Below are 19,347 nucleotides of genomic sequence, written 5' to 3' on the forward strand. Positions count from 1 at the left end.
ACCACTCAGTCTGGAACAATCTGTACTGTAGCTGCGGCAGACTCTATAATATGCAGTTGGGTATGAATTGAGGTCAAAAATTGCACAACGTTGGAGGCGGCAGACGTGTAGTCAGACACGCAGGCAAACAGACACGGCTATCGGGGGAGTTAAGTGTAAGTGGATGCAATCTGATGAGGTAGACAGAAAGAGACATGGACGTGTATGTGTGTGCTGAAAGGGTTATGTACTCTATCTGAGGAAGGTGAACACCGAATGCAAGTTAGGCAGATGATCTGGAGACAGTTTTGCCTCTAAATAAATGCAGTAAATCTGTGTGTCCTTTATTTGGGCAATGCTATGAATACATTATATTTTCATTCTCAGGAAAGAGACTACTACTACTAGACACTAAAAACAAATACACAAAGTATCATTTTTAGCAACTACTAGACAAATCCAACAAAATGGTATAGATATTTACAATGTTTAGTTGATTAACTGACTGAATAATGCAAATCTACCTTCACAGATCTGCTACACCAGTAAAACCAGCAGCCTAACAGTATGCAAGCCCCCTTAGTGCTGCCAAAACACCGCTGATCCGTCAAGGCATTGACTCCAAAAGACCTCTTAAGATGTCTTGTGGTAACTGGAACCAAGACCTTAGCTGCAGATCCTTTAAGTCCTATAAGTCGCAAGTTGGGGCTTCCATAGATCTGACTTGTTTTTCCAACAAAACCCACAGATGCCTGATCGGATTGAGATCTTGGGAATTTGAAGGTCGGGTCAAGTCGATGTGAGCCGACATGACAGTTCAAAATCTCTGTCATGTTCCTCAAACTGCTTCTGAACATTTTTTACCGTGTCACAGAGTGCATTATCCTGCTGATAATGGCCACTGCCATCAGTAAATACTGTTGCCAAGAAGGGATATATGTCATCTGCACCAATGTTTAGATCCATTTTTAATGTCCAAGTAACATCCACACGAATACTAGCACTGGCTCTTCTTTCCACAGTACAAACCTTGCGGCCATCTCTCCTCTAGGCAAAAAACAGGCATGCACACTCCACGGTGCCAACTGCAGGTACTTTCAACAGTAGACACACACTGTGTGTTTTGACAACTTTCTATCATAGCCATCATTACAATTTTCTGCAGTTTGTACTACAATAGCTTTTTTTTTGTGCGATCACTATGGGCTCCCTGGAGCAGTTTCACCACGTGTGCCTCCATAGACAACCTTTGGTAGTTACTAACCACTACATGCCAGAAATCCTAACAAGACTTGCTGTTTTTGAGATGCTCTGACTCAGTTTTCTTGGCATCACAAATTAGCCCTTGTCAAAATTCAGAGATCTTCAGACTTGCCCCATTTTCCTCCTTCCAACACATCGGCTTGACGAACTGTACGCGCGCTGCCCAATATATCCAGCCCCTGACAGATGTCATTGTAAGGAGATAATCAGTGTTATTCACTTCACCTGTCAGTGGTTTTAGTGTTGAGGCTAATCAGTGTATAATTACCAAGAACATACGGCACATTCATTAGTGGTTTAAAACTGTAAAATCAGGTATACTTGCATCAGTTAAATCCCTCTTTGCTTCGTACTTGAGAATGCAGGGTCAGTCTGAAAGTGTGTGCACCAGCCTTACCAAGACTAATTCTTATATGGGATGTTTATTGAACTTGGCGTTTTCAGTAATTCTAGTGCTGATGGTTTTCATGTTTGCCCGCACTTTTCTCTAAAGAGCAGACTGAAGGGGTCTAAAGATGAAATGCTGTTGGACATGATTAACAAACAGCAGACTAGTGTAAATGTCTGCAGCTATAGACACTGGATGACCGGCTGTAATTGATTACAGCCAGTGTGATGCAACAAGGCACATTACTATGCTAATCCAGCCAGCCCCAGTGATAGCAGTGTGGTGTGTTGTGAGTGAGCGAGAGGGAAAAGAGACAATCAAGAGAGTGTGAGACTGAAAGGGATAGAGAGCGAGTGAATGGCTGTGTGTCAGTGTGATCGCAGTGTGTTTGTGTGCACGCCTGTCTGTCCCATTGAGATGCCCGAAAACACAAAAGCAGCAGCCAGCCTGGTCTCCTCTGCTCTCACAACATTGCTTGTCATCATGATGACATTTGAAAAAATCCTCATAGAGGACAAAAGACTAAACAGTGAGTGGGTGGATTTGTCTACGGCTAACCTCCAGCTGTCGGGGTGAGAGAGCACACTAGAAACAATGTAAATCGAAGCCCTGCGAATATGTAATCTGGCCATTAGCCGCTTTCAGTATTAGCATTAGCATTTCAAGGTGAGAGCTGGAATAATCAGGCTGCTTTAAATACGGCCAAAAAAAGACTACAGATGTGAGTTGGCATTGCGGTGACTTGTTTTCACACTTGCTGCAGTTATGGTCTCTCCTCCAGATTAGCACCTGCCCTCTCAACAGTGGGTGTTCAAGCAAGTGCTAATCTGTTAGAGCTAGCTCTGCACTGTGAATGTATTTTTGCGTCACCACACTTTTAGTGCCATTGATCAGCATGGTTCCATCTTGAGTCACTCCACCAGACATGCACATGGATTTTATCGTATTTAGTGAATCTGAATAGGTTTGATAGCTTAGTGTTTATGTATACAATGATGTGTTTTTTTTATAGCATAACAGCATGTCTGAGACAGTCTGCATGAAACCCAGTTTTGAGATATATTTGTGGTTCCTTCCAATAAGGTTACATTTATAATGTGTCTTTTAGATGAATCTAGTTTTCCTTATAATGTAACACTGTTCATGTTTAAAAAAGATGCACTACATTTTGCCAGCAACAGTAGCAGCACAACCACCAGCAGCACCAGCAGCAGTTGTTTATAGACTAGTCTAAAATAAAGGCTAGAGGGAAATAATGCAGAAACCTGGAAACACCACAGAAATGTGCTTGGCACCAACGATGTTGGCAAAATAAATAAAAAGCAAAACATGCAGAAAAAGAAAAAAATGTCTTGAGGATTACCACTTTGTCTACACCACCATCCATTTTGGCAGGTAACCAGCCATCGCTGCATGCTCCTTTCTCTTCCAAAAGGCTAGTTGGCTGGTGTCTTACACATGACTAATCAGTTCTGGTGCAATCATGACACAGTGGCTGTTGTACAAGAACAAAGAAAAGTTCCCTTTCTCCTTTGTTATCTGAAGCATGACCGTCTGAGTCATGATTTACATGTACGTCCCACACAAACAACTCTGCACGCACACGCATAAACCAAATCCTCTTGGATTACTTCTGCAGTTCTTTTTCACCCCCGAGAACAATTCTAGTACATTTTCCATGAGGAAAATGCAGTATCTGAGGGACACATGATGATTTTAGAGCAGAGACATAATTTCATTTCACCAAAGGACTCCCATGATGCATGAATCCAATGAGGATTGACAGTACATTTATAACTGCAACGTGTGGCTATGCTGGCCTTCAAAGGAATCATCCTCAAATGTCATAACGACTTTTCTACTTGAATCTCATTGAAATGGAGTGCTAAAAATGTTGAAACTTCCTCTTTCCATTTAGGAAAGCAGACACCTTCATGTCTTTTCTACAGTGGAACACACACAGAGCTTATAGCTTACACCATAAAGGCATCAACATTACTGATACCATATCACCCAAATGATTAAGCACTGCTCAAGAATAATTACTCCAGATGTACACCAGTCTCTTAAGAGACATGACAGTTCATTTTACAATGAAATTCAATTGAATATTTCTAATTGAAAATATCACACAGAAAAGTGAAGCCAAGTCATGAGTAAGAGGAAAACCTGGGGGCTTATTAAAACTACTCCACACTTTTTTTAAGGATCTGAATGTCTCCTTAGCTCTTCAGAATAACAGCGAATATAAAGCTGAACATGCACTTGTCAGCTAATTGAGCACTTTACATTACACGATCCTAGCACAAAAGTTCACCTCGAATACATTTATACAGTTATTTGAAAAGGATATGATAATATTTTTCCTTTACAAATTATAGCTGGGTTCAAGTTGTAAAACATTTGATGACTGTTTCATTTTAATTTTTCTTTATCTGCTTAATGTATATGTTTCATATGTTTAAACTGCTGGAGTAAATGAGGCAAAATCAAACTCTGATTTTTAACACAGCTGTGGCAGCATAATCACAGTGGGATCAGTGATATTCGCTCACCATATAATAATGAGCAGGAGTTACAGCAGTAGTTACTGAGTGCAGCACTTCACTCATTTTAAAGAACACTGAAAGCTATTCATTGTGAAAGCTAGTTGGTATTGAGTCAAATTAGTGCACTCGTGCTTTGAAGCCCAACACTTTTATGGGAGGTTACACACACAAAATTCATTATGGCTAATTGCTGTAAAAGTAGCTAATGCTGTCAAATGAGTGCTTTATTTTCAAGGAGGTCTTGATGTCACAGGAAATATATTAAACAAGATCATAACATTATGATTTATACTTGACACTTTTTTAATCAACTGCCTTGTACAGAATTATTTATTGTCTGCGCATATGGCCACGTCTACTACGCTCCATCGGAAATAAAATTCAAGTCACTGTTGAGGAATCAAAAGAGATTCATATCCCTGTGGTACTCTGGGCCACCTTCTTATGTGCTGTGCCAGGACTTTGCAGCCCCAAAACCCCCTGAAGGCTGCCTAATGAATACTTTCTTGAGCTTCTGTTTACATTTCCCAACCTGGTGGTTTTCTTGACATCTATAATTATGTGCTGAACCGGGTCTTCCCTTTTGGCCCAGTTGGTTCTCGGCAACCCCCTGTTCCCACCCACTGACAAGCACTTGATTTAGAGTCCACTGTGGTGATAGTGATTTATGCCTCAGCTGATGATAGGTGTGCACATATTGTTTTGTCGATATAGCTAGGACAGCTCAAGGTCATTGAGCGGTTAGTATTCAATCACCACATCTTCCCAAGAAAGTGAGACTGTCACCACGTATCCCAATTGATTCAGTCAGATCATAGGAGATTGTTACCCCATGCTGCCACACGCAAAATTCAAAGTTTACATTCATCTGAGCCTCAGAAAGGGGACGCTGTGCCAGTGAAATATCAGGCTAGAATGCAATCATCTACTCTAGGCCATTTCTGAGTCACAGCGCAATGTACCACACTTCATTAGCCAGGATATTTTGAGCTCACTGATTAAGAAAGATGTAACTAATGTTTCAGGGGGAAAACTTGGCAGTGGCTCTTATGACAAAGTAGTGTCTTGCGCAGCAGATTTTGGTATAACACACTCTCTGCTTACCAAGTTTCTTGTTAAGTTATGGCCTCTCTGATTATAACTGTCAAGTTCAGAGATATTCACATACTTCTCCCTAATCATGTATTTTCCTTCCCATTGTGTCTCTCCGACTTAGCAATCACCCCTTTAGATTCATACAAAGTGTAGAAATGTGATGAACTGGTATATAGGGAACTATATTATGTCATGAACATGTGTCAGTGTAATATCACTTTAAAAATTGGTCGAGAAATCCTTAAATTATAGAGTGACCATCTCATGTTTGTAGGAATGGCACCAAAACATTGATAAAATCATCAGCTATTAAAAATCTGTGTTGTGAAATTTTCAGTGTGTTCCACGGCCTTGGCTGTTGGAGTCCCCCGCTGTTGTCTTGGGGAAGTTGCAAGCTACGACTATCATCTACTAAGACTGCCATGTATTCAGTGCCTTCTTCCACCGCTGATCCTGTATATGGGTCCGTGCAGATCATTAAAATGATCACAAAGATGTGCAGAAAGCATAAAAACACAAATATAAAGCTCATTTTTGGCAACAAAAAACAAACTGCTGGTTCATTAATGACAGACTGAGTGACTGGTAACTCTGACTGTAAGTTTTAGAAATATGGGCTGATGTCTTAAAAGCACATCAAACAGGCCAGTGGATTAATGAGACAGGTCACCAGATTTAGAACACATGAAACACGTGACCAAAAAAAAAGGCATTAAAATTCAACACGCAGCACACAGATATGCCAACTTCCACCTCCCTCACTTTTCAAATGAAAAATGCAGCATGTAAAGTGGTGAAAATACATCAAGTATAACATCTGGACCTGAATCTTTCAGTTCTGTTGTAGGTCACCATGGTTCACTCACCTGCTCTCCAGGGCCACATTGCTGCCCAGGACCCAGCTGTCCTGCAGCTGGACGCATTCCGCCGTACTCTGCAAGTCAGCCGCCAGGCCGGCTGTGGGTGGTGGACTTGGGCTCCTTTGATTGGCCAGTGAGCTGCGGCTCAGGGAAGTGATGGAGGGGTGTTGCCTGTGTGGGGGTGGAGCTGGTGGCAGAGGAGGTGGAGCTTGCTGACTTGACAGATGGTCACCTGGAGAGGAGGAGAGAGAAAAACAGGCATCAGCATAGGAGTTTAAGAATCCCTAATAGTGGGAAAATCGAAATAATAAATAATTAATTTTGCTGATTAAAATTACACCCAGACTGAAGCGACGCGACTGCGAAGAGAGAGCAGATGGGTAAGATTATGCATTTGCCTTATATGCGAGCTATGACAGCACAGTGCCACTTAACAGACCCAGAAAGGTAAATACAACCGAGAGCAAGACATTAAAATGAGATGCAACCACTGCAAAAAAACAGGAAATAAGAAGTGCTTTTATGGCGATACACATAATAATTGTCACAAAACGCCACATGGCTGACAGTTGGGTTCTCTTAAACAGAAGGTCACTTAGAGAGGCAGCTGTTCTTTTATGGGCGCTTAACGCAATGTTTCATGTTTGATTACAGCCAGAGAAGACTCTCAAATAACTAATGACCAGAACATCCATTAGAGCTCTGAGAGAACAGGTTTTCCAATTTCACACAAAGCTGTGTAATTGGCCCCCAGAATGGCATGTGGTGATTATCTATCCATCTTCCCTGTTTAAAAGGTAAAAACCCACAGTGCTGACAATTCTGATTTGCTCCAATGAGCCCCAAATGGGTATCGTCTTTCTTGCCTTACAGAGAGCCTGAAGAATATTGAAAAAGTCGGGAGTTGTGTTTTTTGTTTTTTTTTAGGAGCTCCTGTTGTTTTTGCACTGACAGCATGATTTTTTATGAAGCCTAGAAGCCTATGAGTTTAAATTTACAGCACATGAACACTGATTTTCAGTGTATGATTTAACCTTTGCTTACTCAACAATGTACACAAGGATCAAAATCTGCGCTGTTGGCTGCAAGGAACAGCTTCATTGAAAGGACTCAAGTCATCATTTTGAAAGGATCCTTTAATGACCAAGCAATTTGCATCCTTGTCTATGTGCTTTCACTTTTCAGTGTGCAACCCTATGCATAAAACAACCTATTCAGTTCTGGCAAATGAGCCATTTAGTTCCATATAGCTCAGAGGAAACATGAAAGCCATTCACAGCAAGGAAAAATCTTCAAGTAAGTAAAAAAAGGGAAAAAAAAACGTTGGGCTTTTTTTACATGCAGTAGCAACGTGCACCTACATACACACATACACATGGCTTTTTAATATTATAATTTCCAAGAACATCACTTTCATCTTTAGACACACAAACGAGGAGATAGGTCTTCACATAGACAGCTAGACACAAAGTTACACAGATGGACGTGACAGAGCAGAATCAGTAGTGACAAGAGTCCACAATGCTGGTTCAGAAGGCCAATCAAAATTTAATTAATTCCTGACTGCAATTACATAGCATCAGCATGTGGCTGTAAAGTCCATAAAAGCAAATCATCAGACGCAGATGAAGGTTGGTTTTTTTCTCCTTTTTGTGGCCCATGATTAGAGTTTTATCAAATCCAATCAAACACAAGCCTCTCATCACCTGACATCACCACATTCAAAGTCAGTTCTGAACGCTAATTGCCTAAGATCAGCTACAGTATGAGTATTTAAAAAAATATATGGTTGACATGACTTAGTAATAACGAAAAACACAGCAGCCCACTCATCTCCCAGGCTAGACTATGGGCCCTATTAGAAAAGTGCTAAGTAGGCTAATAGAAATGTGGATTATCTATCAACACTGGCTGGTTTTACTTCACCTTTGGGTCTAATTCCACTGTATGAGCCTGCAGCACCCGTGAGCTCCACTTTCCAGCAGAAGCACTTTCATGTAATCAGCATGCACCAGTGTACCAGTGAAATGTCAATGAGCAGGAAAGGAGAATGCAGCTGAGGGGACAATCAAGACGATAACACAAGGAAGTATCTAACGTGGAAGCAAGTGAAATGTTTACAGCAAGAAAGTATTATTTTAAAAAGCAAAACGTAGGCACATTACTTTATAGGGACTACAAAAGGATTTTAACGAAGCTGAATATAATCTCCAACCAATCAAATGAAATATTTCACTAAAATCAGTCCGTAAAAACAATCTGTCCTACCGTTACACATCATAAATACTGCACATGGGAGATCTGAACAAATCTTTATTTTAATGCCTTAATTACTCTTGTTTATTTTGCAACTTACCCTGAGAGTTTGAAAATGGAACTTACTTCAAACCCATAAAAATGTGGTACGCAGCGCAGGTGGATTATGGTTTTTGGGAGCAGTGCCACCACAGTAAGCAAAAAGATGAGCCTGAACACTTCCTCTGTCATCAGTTTGATTACTCCTGAATCAATTTCTGATGATTCAACATGTTAAAGGCATGCCTGAACTATAACATGAAAATAAGCTGTTTCATTTTTATTTTTAAATCTCAGAGCACATGCTAAGCAAAGTGCTCAGTAAACACAAAATTCCCCAAACCTTCAAAGGAGTAGGATTTGTCATGCAGCATTTGAATGTATAATCCCACAATGAACTAAGAGAACATAAAACCCCATGAACTACATTAAGCTGCATCCTATGCAGTGCTTTACAAACTGCTACAAGGCTGCTGTGCCACAATCCACTGAGGTGCCTGTTACAAAGACAGATGTAGCAGGCACTGAACAAAAAACAATGGTTTACCTAAACAGAAAGTGCCAAAAACTGTCTCAAAATGTGGTAAATATACCAGATTCTCGATGTCACACCGAGGGAGAAGCGACAGCCTTGGGAAGCTTGATGAAATGGCGTCTCTCTATATCAGCACATACACAGTATAAATCTAGGGAGTAACCCTATTGACCACCTAACTCTTTGAAGAATTGCACTGAGATATATCACAGCGTTATCCTCTTTTAAGTGTTTATATCTGAAACACAACTATGTGTGGACTTTAATTATGCAACATATGTCATCCCCTTAATCTTTGTCTGGTTAAGATCAAATGGTGAGCTTCTAAGTGAGACTTGTCTGTATTTTATTATAAGAATCAACATTTTAATAGCATGCTACATTTCATATATCGAGCCTTTCAAGTCAGAACATTCTGAAATCCTAGGCTGTATGTATAGGTCATAACAACACATACTTTTTTTTTCACGTGATCAATTTCGCTGCACACAGTAGGTGTTCTTATATCGGAGTAGTATGAGGTGCAATGGTTTCTGGTCTCTAATTTGAGATGTGAGTTTGAATCCAATTTCACTCAGGACATGGTCTGAGACACCCTCTCTCCTTCTGATTCCATGTTAACCAATGAGGAAAAAGTGGTAGCAGGAGAGTAGCAGTCCACTGCACATTCTCTGTGAACTTCACTGTCAGATTTGAAGGCTTGAAAAGCAAACCATGCTAAATTATGGGCTTATGGTGCCATAGCAATTTCATTTACATTATCCACGGCCTAGCAGATGTTGGACTGTGTGTTTAAAAAAAAAAAGAAGAAGCAAACTAAAACAATGACCCTTTAAGAAACCTGGCATTGTCTTCCATCAAGACACAGAGGGAATTAAGATGCCCTTTAATGTGAAGACTTAGTGACTAGAAAGGCAGATGAAACAGCTGTGTGGTTTATGGGGCTTTGCTTTGAAATCAGATCAAGACGGATGCCTCCTTTGCATAATTCCTCAACTTCAGCTTGTCATCATCTCCATCAGCAACATGGTTTAAAAGGACCTTTGTGATTAATACTGCATGCAAGTGCTGAAATGACAGACTCATTCTCATCTTAATGACGCTTGCGGTATCAAATGTAGATTTATGAAGCCCCTGCATATTTGCATAAACACCAACGAGGGTGGATCTTTGTTTTTAATTTCTTTTAATACTCTGTTTTTAGAAGTTTGTGATCTGAAGACTTTCCTACTGCAATGTGTTTACAAGAGAAAAGTGCACTGAGTGGTATTAGGGAACCAGAAAAGTCTAGGACGACACCCCTACACAGTTTTTATAGAAGACCTTTTTTGCTCGGTAAGCAGACAACCTAAAACAGCTTAGATGTGTCTGTTCACAGATTTGGTCCATTCTGAATAACTGTAACAGAGGCTATCACTGTCAGTAAGCTGAGTTAAGCTATCACTACATTTTCTAGAATCTGTTTCATACTCCTTCTTGATACTGGGGCATTTAGACCAATTAGGTTTCTATGATGTTCATCCTTTGAAAATATTTTTTTTTGATTAAAGCATTGACAAGCCTGGAATACAGCGCATAATGTTCCAACACTGAGTTGGGACACAATTAAAAGCCGTTTTGCACCCACTAAGCTTGGCAGCCTTAGTGAAAGCCTTTTCATATTCATTGTATAAGTACTGCAAAAGGTCTTGTGCCATTTTACTCTCCATTAAGAGACTGATGCAACTGCTAATGGAATTGAAAGGGCATTTGCTTTGACTGGCTCGCCCTTCTCCAATAGGAAAATTGCAGTATGTGTGCATCACAAGAATTCCATCAAAACAGATCACAGATAACTTATGGAGGCCGTAGCTTTCCTATTACTGCTTAAGGTATTCTGCTTACTTTTTATATACGCACAGAGGAATATTTACAATTACAGAAAAAATGCAAAAAGAAACAGTGAAAAAAAGAGAGACATGAAAATAAAATGCAGAACCTTCACTCTGCTTGATTGAAATTCAGAAAACATACTGTTAAAAATGGGAGATCACTTAAAAAAAATCCCAGATTGACTTTTATGTGAAATGAATAATAAATGGACTCTATGATAAAACAAGCCATCTAGACTAGGTAGGATGTTCAAAATCAATACATTCTTTCTCATCAATGGCTACATTTCTTTTCACCTCAGCTGTTGAAGACAGCAGTATTCTTTAGTAGTGAAAAAAGACAGCAGCTTTTCACTGAGAAGCCCTGAAGGTGGAGTGAGGGTGGTGTTTCGTAATGGGGAGGGGCTGGGGGGTTGGGGGGCAGTACCCAGTGGAATTTGGAACCATTAGAACAACCTTGCCCTAGGTGAGTTTTGGGGATTTACTCTGCAAAGAGAGTTGGCAATTTTCAGGGACTGGGGGTTTTGAGGAAAAAAAAGAAGAAGAAGAAGAAGAAGAAGAAGAAGCAGCAGCAGCTGTGTGAATTCCATCATATTTCCTGCCAGAGTACCTTCAGTGCTTTTGCAGCCTTGCCCACTCTTCTCCTGACTTTCTGTCTGATCAAAGACAGAAATTTCTTTTAAGCCATTTCTTAGCAGGGGAATCGGGATGTAACCAATATTTCAGGGATTACATAATTATTGCATTATAGAAACAGACATTCCATTTACCCACACATAATGTGCTCCTACACAGCCATATAGGCATTCATCAGCTCACATTGTGCTTAAAATCTCTGCCATTTATTTCTAACGTATGATTTGTAAATACACTTAGAAAGTTGATTCCATCGGAGAGCAGTGAATGCGAGCAGCTTCACATTACTGTTTTTCCATCTTTCCTCTTCTCTCTCCCTCTCTCTCCTGCAGACATTGCTACAGATGGCAGATCATCATACAGATGATGACTGCTTAGCAGTTCTTTCTGACAGCTCTCCGATTACATAGTAATTACACTCCTTCTCAAAAGCTGCTTTGACAATTAGCCTGCTGACAAAACACTTGGTTGTATTTATTCATGTGTGGACAGCTTCGGCTTCCTTGTTTGTCCAGAGAGATCGTGTTCGCACCTAGATAAAATGCTACAGTTTCTAAGTTCAGCGCAGGCAGCACAGTTTTAAGCACTGACATTGCACGCACCACTGTGTTTTCTTGCACCTAAAGAAACCAGGAACAGTCAACAGGGAAGTGTGCCAGTTCTCACTTTTCTAACATTTATACTTGATCTAAAGAAGCACTCGAAATTGAAACAAGAAGAAATAAATCTTTTAATAATCAACCAAAGTGGAGCTGCACTATTTGGTAACTAGCTATCGATACAAGGGATTATATGTAAACACATATAATGTAACACATTACATGATCAGTGTTACTAGGATTCAAATTTTAGTAGCAGCATCATGACAAAATAAAGCAGTGAGTCATCAGCTGAGATGATGGAAGTCTACACATATCTCACAACCATTTTTAGAATGCTTTAAAATGTCTGAAGTTTACTAGTCGGCAATTCTCTGTGGATTAATCACAAGAAATGATCATCTAATTTATTGATATAAAACAATTCATTTGCTTTAAGAGTATCAGTCAGTCAGTTAGATTTCTCGAAACATTCAGACATTAAAGATCATATTTCCCAGTCTCGAATATACAGCATAAATTTGCAACCCTCACGATAGCCGCAAATTCTTGATCTGTTTGTTTACATCTTTAACATGCTATTGACAGTAACTGCAGCAGTCTGTCATTTCCTATCACTGCATCTTCCTGTTTGATTTTGAAAGAAGAGTGGGAGCACAGTTAACTACAATATAACAAGCTGTACAATATAAACAAATCACCAGCTTGTAAGACATCAGGACTCTGGAGAGACTTGCTTTTCTCAGAATGTGTTTAAGTCCAGTGCTTTTGCTGGAAATCTCTTTTTTCAAAGGTTCTTGTGGAATTATTTTGAAAAGAAGTTGCCAGTTTCTGAGTTTCCCCTATAAGTGTTTGGCCTTGAGAGTAGTGATTCACTCTATCTAAATTACCATGGTGGGTTGAATGGCTTGAGCCTTCAGTAAGAGGCAGCAATGACTGCCTGACGGAGCCAACATGAAACTTTAGCTGGGGTGGTCCTAGGCACCGCAGAAAAGCTTTTGAACATTCAGAAGATTGCTGGAGAACATTAAGCAACATATTTTTTTCGACTGCACCAAGCTTCTCAGCATTAGCAACAAAACAATGTTATCCATTTCTGCTGAAATGTGACTCACTTCCCTGAATGAAGCAATATAGATCTGAATGAGTAATTACAGAAAAAAAAGTTGTCTGCATGATCTTACGGGTCATAAAATATGACGTGTATTCTGAGAACTATTCATGTGCCTCCTCATTCATTTACAGCTCGCTTCTCCAATCACTTGAGAAAATGGTTGCAGGAAAAAAAACAAACCACTCTTGGTTGTAGTGGCACAGTCATTTCCAATGGTTGCTATAATTGCATTTCCTGTGCAAATCGCTCAGTTTGTGGGGAAATAAGACAAAGGACAGAGTATTCATCTAAAAATGAGAAAGCCTATCTTTTCCTGATTAATTGTTGGCATATTGTTCTCAATTGGATGCACTCCACTTGCAAGAGATGACTAATTTTCATCTTCATTGTGAGGAAATTTGAGAAGAAGGAGATTTATAATGTGTATCTTTCACACCACAATGAATAAACAAATAGGATGATCTTTTCTAGATGTTGATATTTTATAGTGAGCAAAAATTTCAAGCAGGGCTCTGTAATATTTTGGTATTTTACACCATTACCATTAAGATAGTAACTATATGCATTCAGGGGAGGCCCAGACAAGAATAAAGTGTTATAAATGACACTGTAACAGTGGAATACAATGAAATGTAAAAGAGGCCGCATAAAATAAAGATGAAACTGTTCCTTCTGGTTAGGAATAGAGCAAACTGCATGTTTGAGCCAACCAAGTCTCTTTATCAAATGCACTACAATGAACAAACAGTACATGTTTGCTTTTATATCTCCCCCTTACCTGTCACCTTCCAACTATCCCACATATAATTCACTAGGCCAACATTTCTTGCAGTGTCTGGCTTGAGAGCTGGAGCTACAGCAGAAAGGCTGAAAATCCCTCTGCTTTCCAAAGAGCTTTCCTGAGGCCAAGGCTATGAATTGATACCCCACTGTTGCATTACTCTTGGCCACAGAGCAGAGCGCGGGACAAGAATAATAATAGGACAAATCAGTGGTTTATTCTTATAGTATTCACAGACTTGTGCCTTCTAGTGGTGGGGAGGGTCGTGTTACAGATGTCAATATCCTCCATGGGCATAGGTGATAAACTTTATGTGTGCTAGCATGTGTTAGGCAGTACAGTCTATACACATGTGCGCACACAGGCATGCAGACACACTTTAAAGCCCACTGAGAAAAGCCTTCTAGCACTACTGATGTTTTGGAATTTTACTTCAGAACACCCTCTGCTTCTCTCTGCAAGAGGAACTAAGATGTAACCCGCTTACCCTCTGAGACTTGGTGCATGCTCAATCAGCAACATGATATGGCCCACGGCTCTGCGCTGAGGTCACTGCTGGAGTTGAGAAGACTGATCATGCATAAGGTAGCAACACAGTGTTTTCTCCACTAATGTGCCAGGCTAGACATGCAGCTTCTACAGCTCCAATTCAGCTGCATAGTCTGAGCTCCACCGTGAGGAATCTGGGATCCTCCTAAAACTCTTTGTGCTGAGCACTGACATGGAAAGTGCAAGTTTTTTTGTTTTGTTTTTTGTTAGACACAAAACACAAGTCATTCGGCTGTGAAATAATGTGACTTATCAAACAATTTTGGTCATCCTATGAAGCAGAACGCTGCTCTGATCTGAGGACTAATCCAATCTAATCAAGACGGCTACTTTGGTACAACCCCAGTTGGAGGCAAAGTCTCTTGAGTGGCCCAGCATCACAATTCATTAGTGAAACTGGCCTTTAAAGTTTAATCTGGCGTGCGGTCGTTCTTAATTTTCAACCTCATCCCCTTTCCATTTCAGAGTGGCTCTCACACATGTCCACATCCTGTTAATCAATAATAAAAGTAATCAGGGAAGTCAGATGTACTGTCCTTCAAAATCTCTCTAATGCTCCTTTGCTTGACATCAGCAGACAGGGCTGTCTGCGTTCCAGTCTTCATTCACCTTAGAAAATACCACCCTAAGCCTCATCTGTCATGTATTGGCTGCAGCCTAACATTTCACTTTGTTTGGCAGACATTGATTTTTACCTCCAAGGTGTTGTCAAGGAGGCATCCAACTCATACATACCTCCTCTGCTGTCTCTCCAGAGGCTGCTTTAGAAGGAACTGCAGGAGCACACACACACACACAAAGGAAAGCTCACGGAAATGACTACAAGGTAGCCTAAAATATTGCCAAATTTCTTGAATAAGGACACTAGAAGGGATGAAATGTGTGGGTGATAAGCCGAGGCTTATCAAAGCAGCATTTCTCAGAGCCTATTTTTGTTGTTCGTGTACTGTAATAGGCTTGGCAGCAAGTAATCCAGACTGAAGTATATATTACAAATACACATAGAGTTCCAAAATGATTGTTGATGTGTATCAAAGCACATCAGATGTACAAGTGCAGCCCCATTGTGGTTTTTTACGTGCTCTCCATGCCAACTCATTCAGCCAAAAAAAAAACAACCCAACCATAAAACAGAAGTAGTCAAAACATTTGGTCACTAAAATGCCTTGAACCTACTTCAGTCGATGTAACCAGTCCCCCATCCATGTTAATATTGTTTTCCACGATAGCAAGATAACCACCATTTATCAACTGCCATCTCACCACAGCCTCCATCCCACTTTCTACACGCACACACAAATACACACATTTGCAGCCTAGTTGAGCAACACTTTATATTCATTAAGTGTCAAAATCTTATAACAAATAGCTGCTTTAAAAGAGCAACAGTATATTTCGTTTAGGAATTATTTGGCACCAATAAGAAATGATCTATGAAGCAAGCTTAAAGGTAACATCCTTCTGCAGTTTATTAATAATACAAACAGCAAAAGTAATTAAGATAGCCCAGATTTACTGAGAATTTCACCAAAGTCTACAACTTTTAATCATCATCCCTGCTTCAAAAAATGCAGAGGAAATAATACACAAACTAAAACTTACATGTCAGCTCTGGAAATTTCACCCACTCACTTACAAGGTTGACCACTCTATCAGCTCCTTCATGTCTCATTAAACACTTGTTTGCTTGGAGGTGCATAAGTTTACTCACAGTTATTTTCTAGCCACTCCTCTTGCATGCATTTCTGGCTCTCACTGGGTACAACTGACAAGAAAGCAGCTTCAAAGATGCATATCTAAAGAGGCATTCTAACAAACAAACGCGAGGGTATATTTCCTGCAAGTGACATGTTTGCGAATGACACACCTCTGATGAGGCTGTCTATAAGTATTTACATTGAATGTTGGGTTAATTTTAGCATGCTAGCATTCTGGGGCAATGATAATATGTTAGTATTTAGCTGTTTTGATGCTTAAAAATAATTAGAACGCACATACACTGCTTGTTTGAGTCCATTAGAATACAAGTCAATCGTTCATACTGTTTATGCGCTTTCTGAATATTATGAATATATGAATATTTATTTGATTGCAGTTAGACATTATTTGGGCAATTTTAGGCCATTTTAATATTTACCATGTTTACAAGTTCATAGCTTAGGTTAGCATGTTATCACGAAAATATAAAAATGGCATGTGTTTTAAATTTGAGAGCAAAAACAAAAAATAAAAATATTATAAGGCAAATGAAATATAAAACAATGAATCTATTAGTTGTTGAGACAGCCTTGGTTGCAGGTTTTGGGTGAAACCAAAAACTATTAATGTCAAAACCTTTGTGGTATTAAATGAGAAAAGACAAGGCCACCACAGTCATGTTGCCATCCCCTAGGATCAAAAATGATTATATAAATGTTGTTCAACAGTTTCTGGAAAGCACTGGACTAGTAGACACCAATGTAAGCATGACTATTTTGCAGAAAAAGCGTCACCATCCTAGTAAAAAGGTTCACATTTATGGAACAGAGTATGCGTTAAAAATGACGTCTATTACCAGTAAAAAAAAACCTACTGCTTCTGCACTAAAGATAAATAAGAAGTAAGATGTAAATCTGATTTAATAATCCCAAAAATCCATTCTTCTTTTCTTTCCAGGTTCATTCATGTACATTTTGATGTAGTATAGCAGAAGTCCCCATCATGACACAGTGTAAGAGTGTCTTTCTCTAAAAGGGCACGACTAAGGTTTGGCTGTGAATCTCTCAGCCTGCTTAAATCTCTCTAACAGCATGCATCATAAAGCTGCTCTGTTTTTAAAAGCATGTGATAAATATTCTGAATATTTATGAAAATGAAAGAGACCAGGAAGAACAACGTCTTCATTCAGATGCACAGCAGACTGATAAATGTTTCTTACAGCTGACTGATTTATATATTAGAAATCTTCTCCAAAAAGGTCAGAAGTTCAGTTTCTGCAGCAGCTAAATCTTTTCGCTGTGCAAGTTGCTGAATTGTTTTATGCCTCCTTATTGTGACTCACTCTGGAAGAACATCAACTAAATGTTTGATATGAAAAATGTATACTTTACTGCAGCAAACAGCATAAGTGGAAAACATATCATTTAGACTAATGGTGGCAAATGCAATCATTGCCCTTTAACGGCTTTGATGAGTGTATGCATAGAACACCCCTAAACCTAATGATAAAACTTTTGACTGCAAAAATGAAACCGCATCTGCAGCTTAAGGATCTTTTCCTAAACGATAATAGCTGTGATATATTTAGACAAGTTCACGCAGACACATATGTGTGATCTGTGTTTCTCAATGTGACAATGTGTGTGAGTGGGCAAATGATGTTAACACGGTGAGAGCAACGGAGCAACACTGAGCAGGTAGCAGTGGTGTGTCGACAGCATCCATGCTTCCCTGTGCACACTCTCTATTTAGCCCCTTCATAACGACTCCGCAGAGCTGTGCATGTCTTCAATTTGGTTCCTGTACTTGTAAACTATGCAATTTGCGTTTCATGCCACAGCAGGCATCAATTAGCACTTCTCTCACGCCTCTCCATCTGAACTGCATCAAATTTGGTTGTGTGCTGCTTGGAACATGATGTGAATTTGTCATGACTCAACTGAAAGGGAGGAAATGTTCAACACTGGGGAGCTCGCTTATTGCTCACCTTGGGCTTTTAAATCAAGACTGAATAGCAGATATTGTGCTTCATGATTGCAGACTGAAAAGGTATTCATCACTATTGCTGAATTATGCGTGGGGAAAAAAAGAAACAAAATGATTGTAAGGAAATAAAATACAGTTTGTGTGGGATGCACCTGGATTTCTTTTAAATTGCACGGCAAGTAAAGCAAACCTTTCTTGGACAGTTGTCACAGCACTGAAATTCAATAATTATCCTCGAATTGTTGCTGTTGTTAAAACTCTTTTGAAAAGGAAAATAAAATTTGCTGAAATCAGATACCTCCAAAGGCTTCAAAAGATCAAGCCTATTGATAGACAGGGAAAACTGAGCAATAGTGATTTTTTTTTAGGTTTGTCAAATTTTACCGCAGAGTATGTTTTAGTAGCTAGTAACCAAAAGTGTCAAAGTGGGAAGCTGTAAGGAGATCTGAGTTGATATTTGGATGCACAAGATGGTAGCACTCATCAAAGTTATATGTCTCATCTTTAATAAACCACATTTACAGATTAAGGTCTTTCTATAAATTTCTTATCTTTAACCATATCCCTATCATATAGTGCCTAAAGATCTGAAAACAGTTGTGATGCTGTAAAATTGATTAAATTGAATCTATGCAGTAGCTCAGGTAAAAGACAGTTTTGGAATTGGTGTTGATGGAAAAATAAATTTCTCTCTGCAGTCCATTGTTTCTGTTGAAACATCAGCTTTAAACTGCACCGGCCTGCCTCGCAACAGCTCATCCACCAGAGCGTGCATGACTGTGGAACGTCTCTGTGGTGGAAGACACAGATCGTCCTTCAGATTAGGCTTAATCATGTTTGCTTTGCCTCAATTAGATAAGGGAGGTGCGCCATCAACACACGAGCTTTCTCATGCCTCCTCCAACGGTCCCTGTGCTTTTCCTCCCGCTCACCAAATGGCAGCAGTAGGAGGCAAAGGATGGTCCACATTCACACCCGGCTGAATCATTTCACACTGGAATACATCCATCAGAATAAAGATCATAAAAGCCAAGACAAGACTGACAATGGAAACTGAGAAGTGAAATCTCAGAGAAACGGCAGTAGCAGCAACATATGCTTTAGTATGACCATAAGTTGTCAATCTATTAAAAATATAGCAGCTAGTTA

At 39.7% G+C, this 19,347-nt stretch overlaps 1 protein-coding gene across 6 annotated transcripts in view; it reads right to left on the reverse strand.

Annotated features, from left to right (window-relative positions):
• LOC113030834 (teneurin-3) overlaps nt 1–19,347 on the reverse strand; it is a 132,220-nt gene that overhangs the window by 67,852 nt on the left and 45,021 nt on the right. For all 6 annotated transcript variants that reach the window (XM_026182631.2, XM_026182622.2, XM_026182613.2 and 3 more), the window contains one exon: nt 6,141–6,366. In XM_026182631.2, the coding sequence (XP_026038416.1) occupies nt 6,141–6,366 (226 nt within the window). The remainder of the gene's footprint in view (nt 1–6,140; nt 6,367–19,347) is intronic.

This window comes from Astatotilapia calliptera, chromosome 2, assembly GCF_964374335.1.
Source record: "Astatotilapia calliptera chromosome 2, fAstCal68.1, whole genome shotgun sequence".
NCBI classification, from domain to species: domain Eukaryota; kingdom Metazoa; phylum Chordata; class Actinopteri; order Cichliformes; family Cichlidae; genus Astatotilapia; species Astatotilapia calliptera.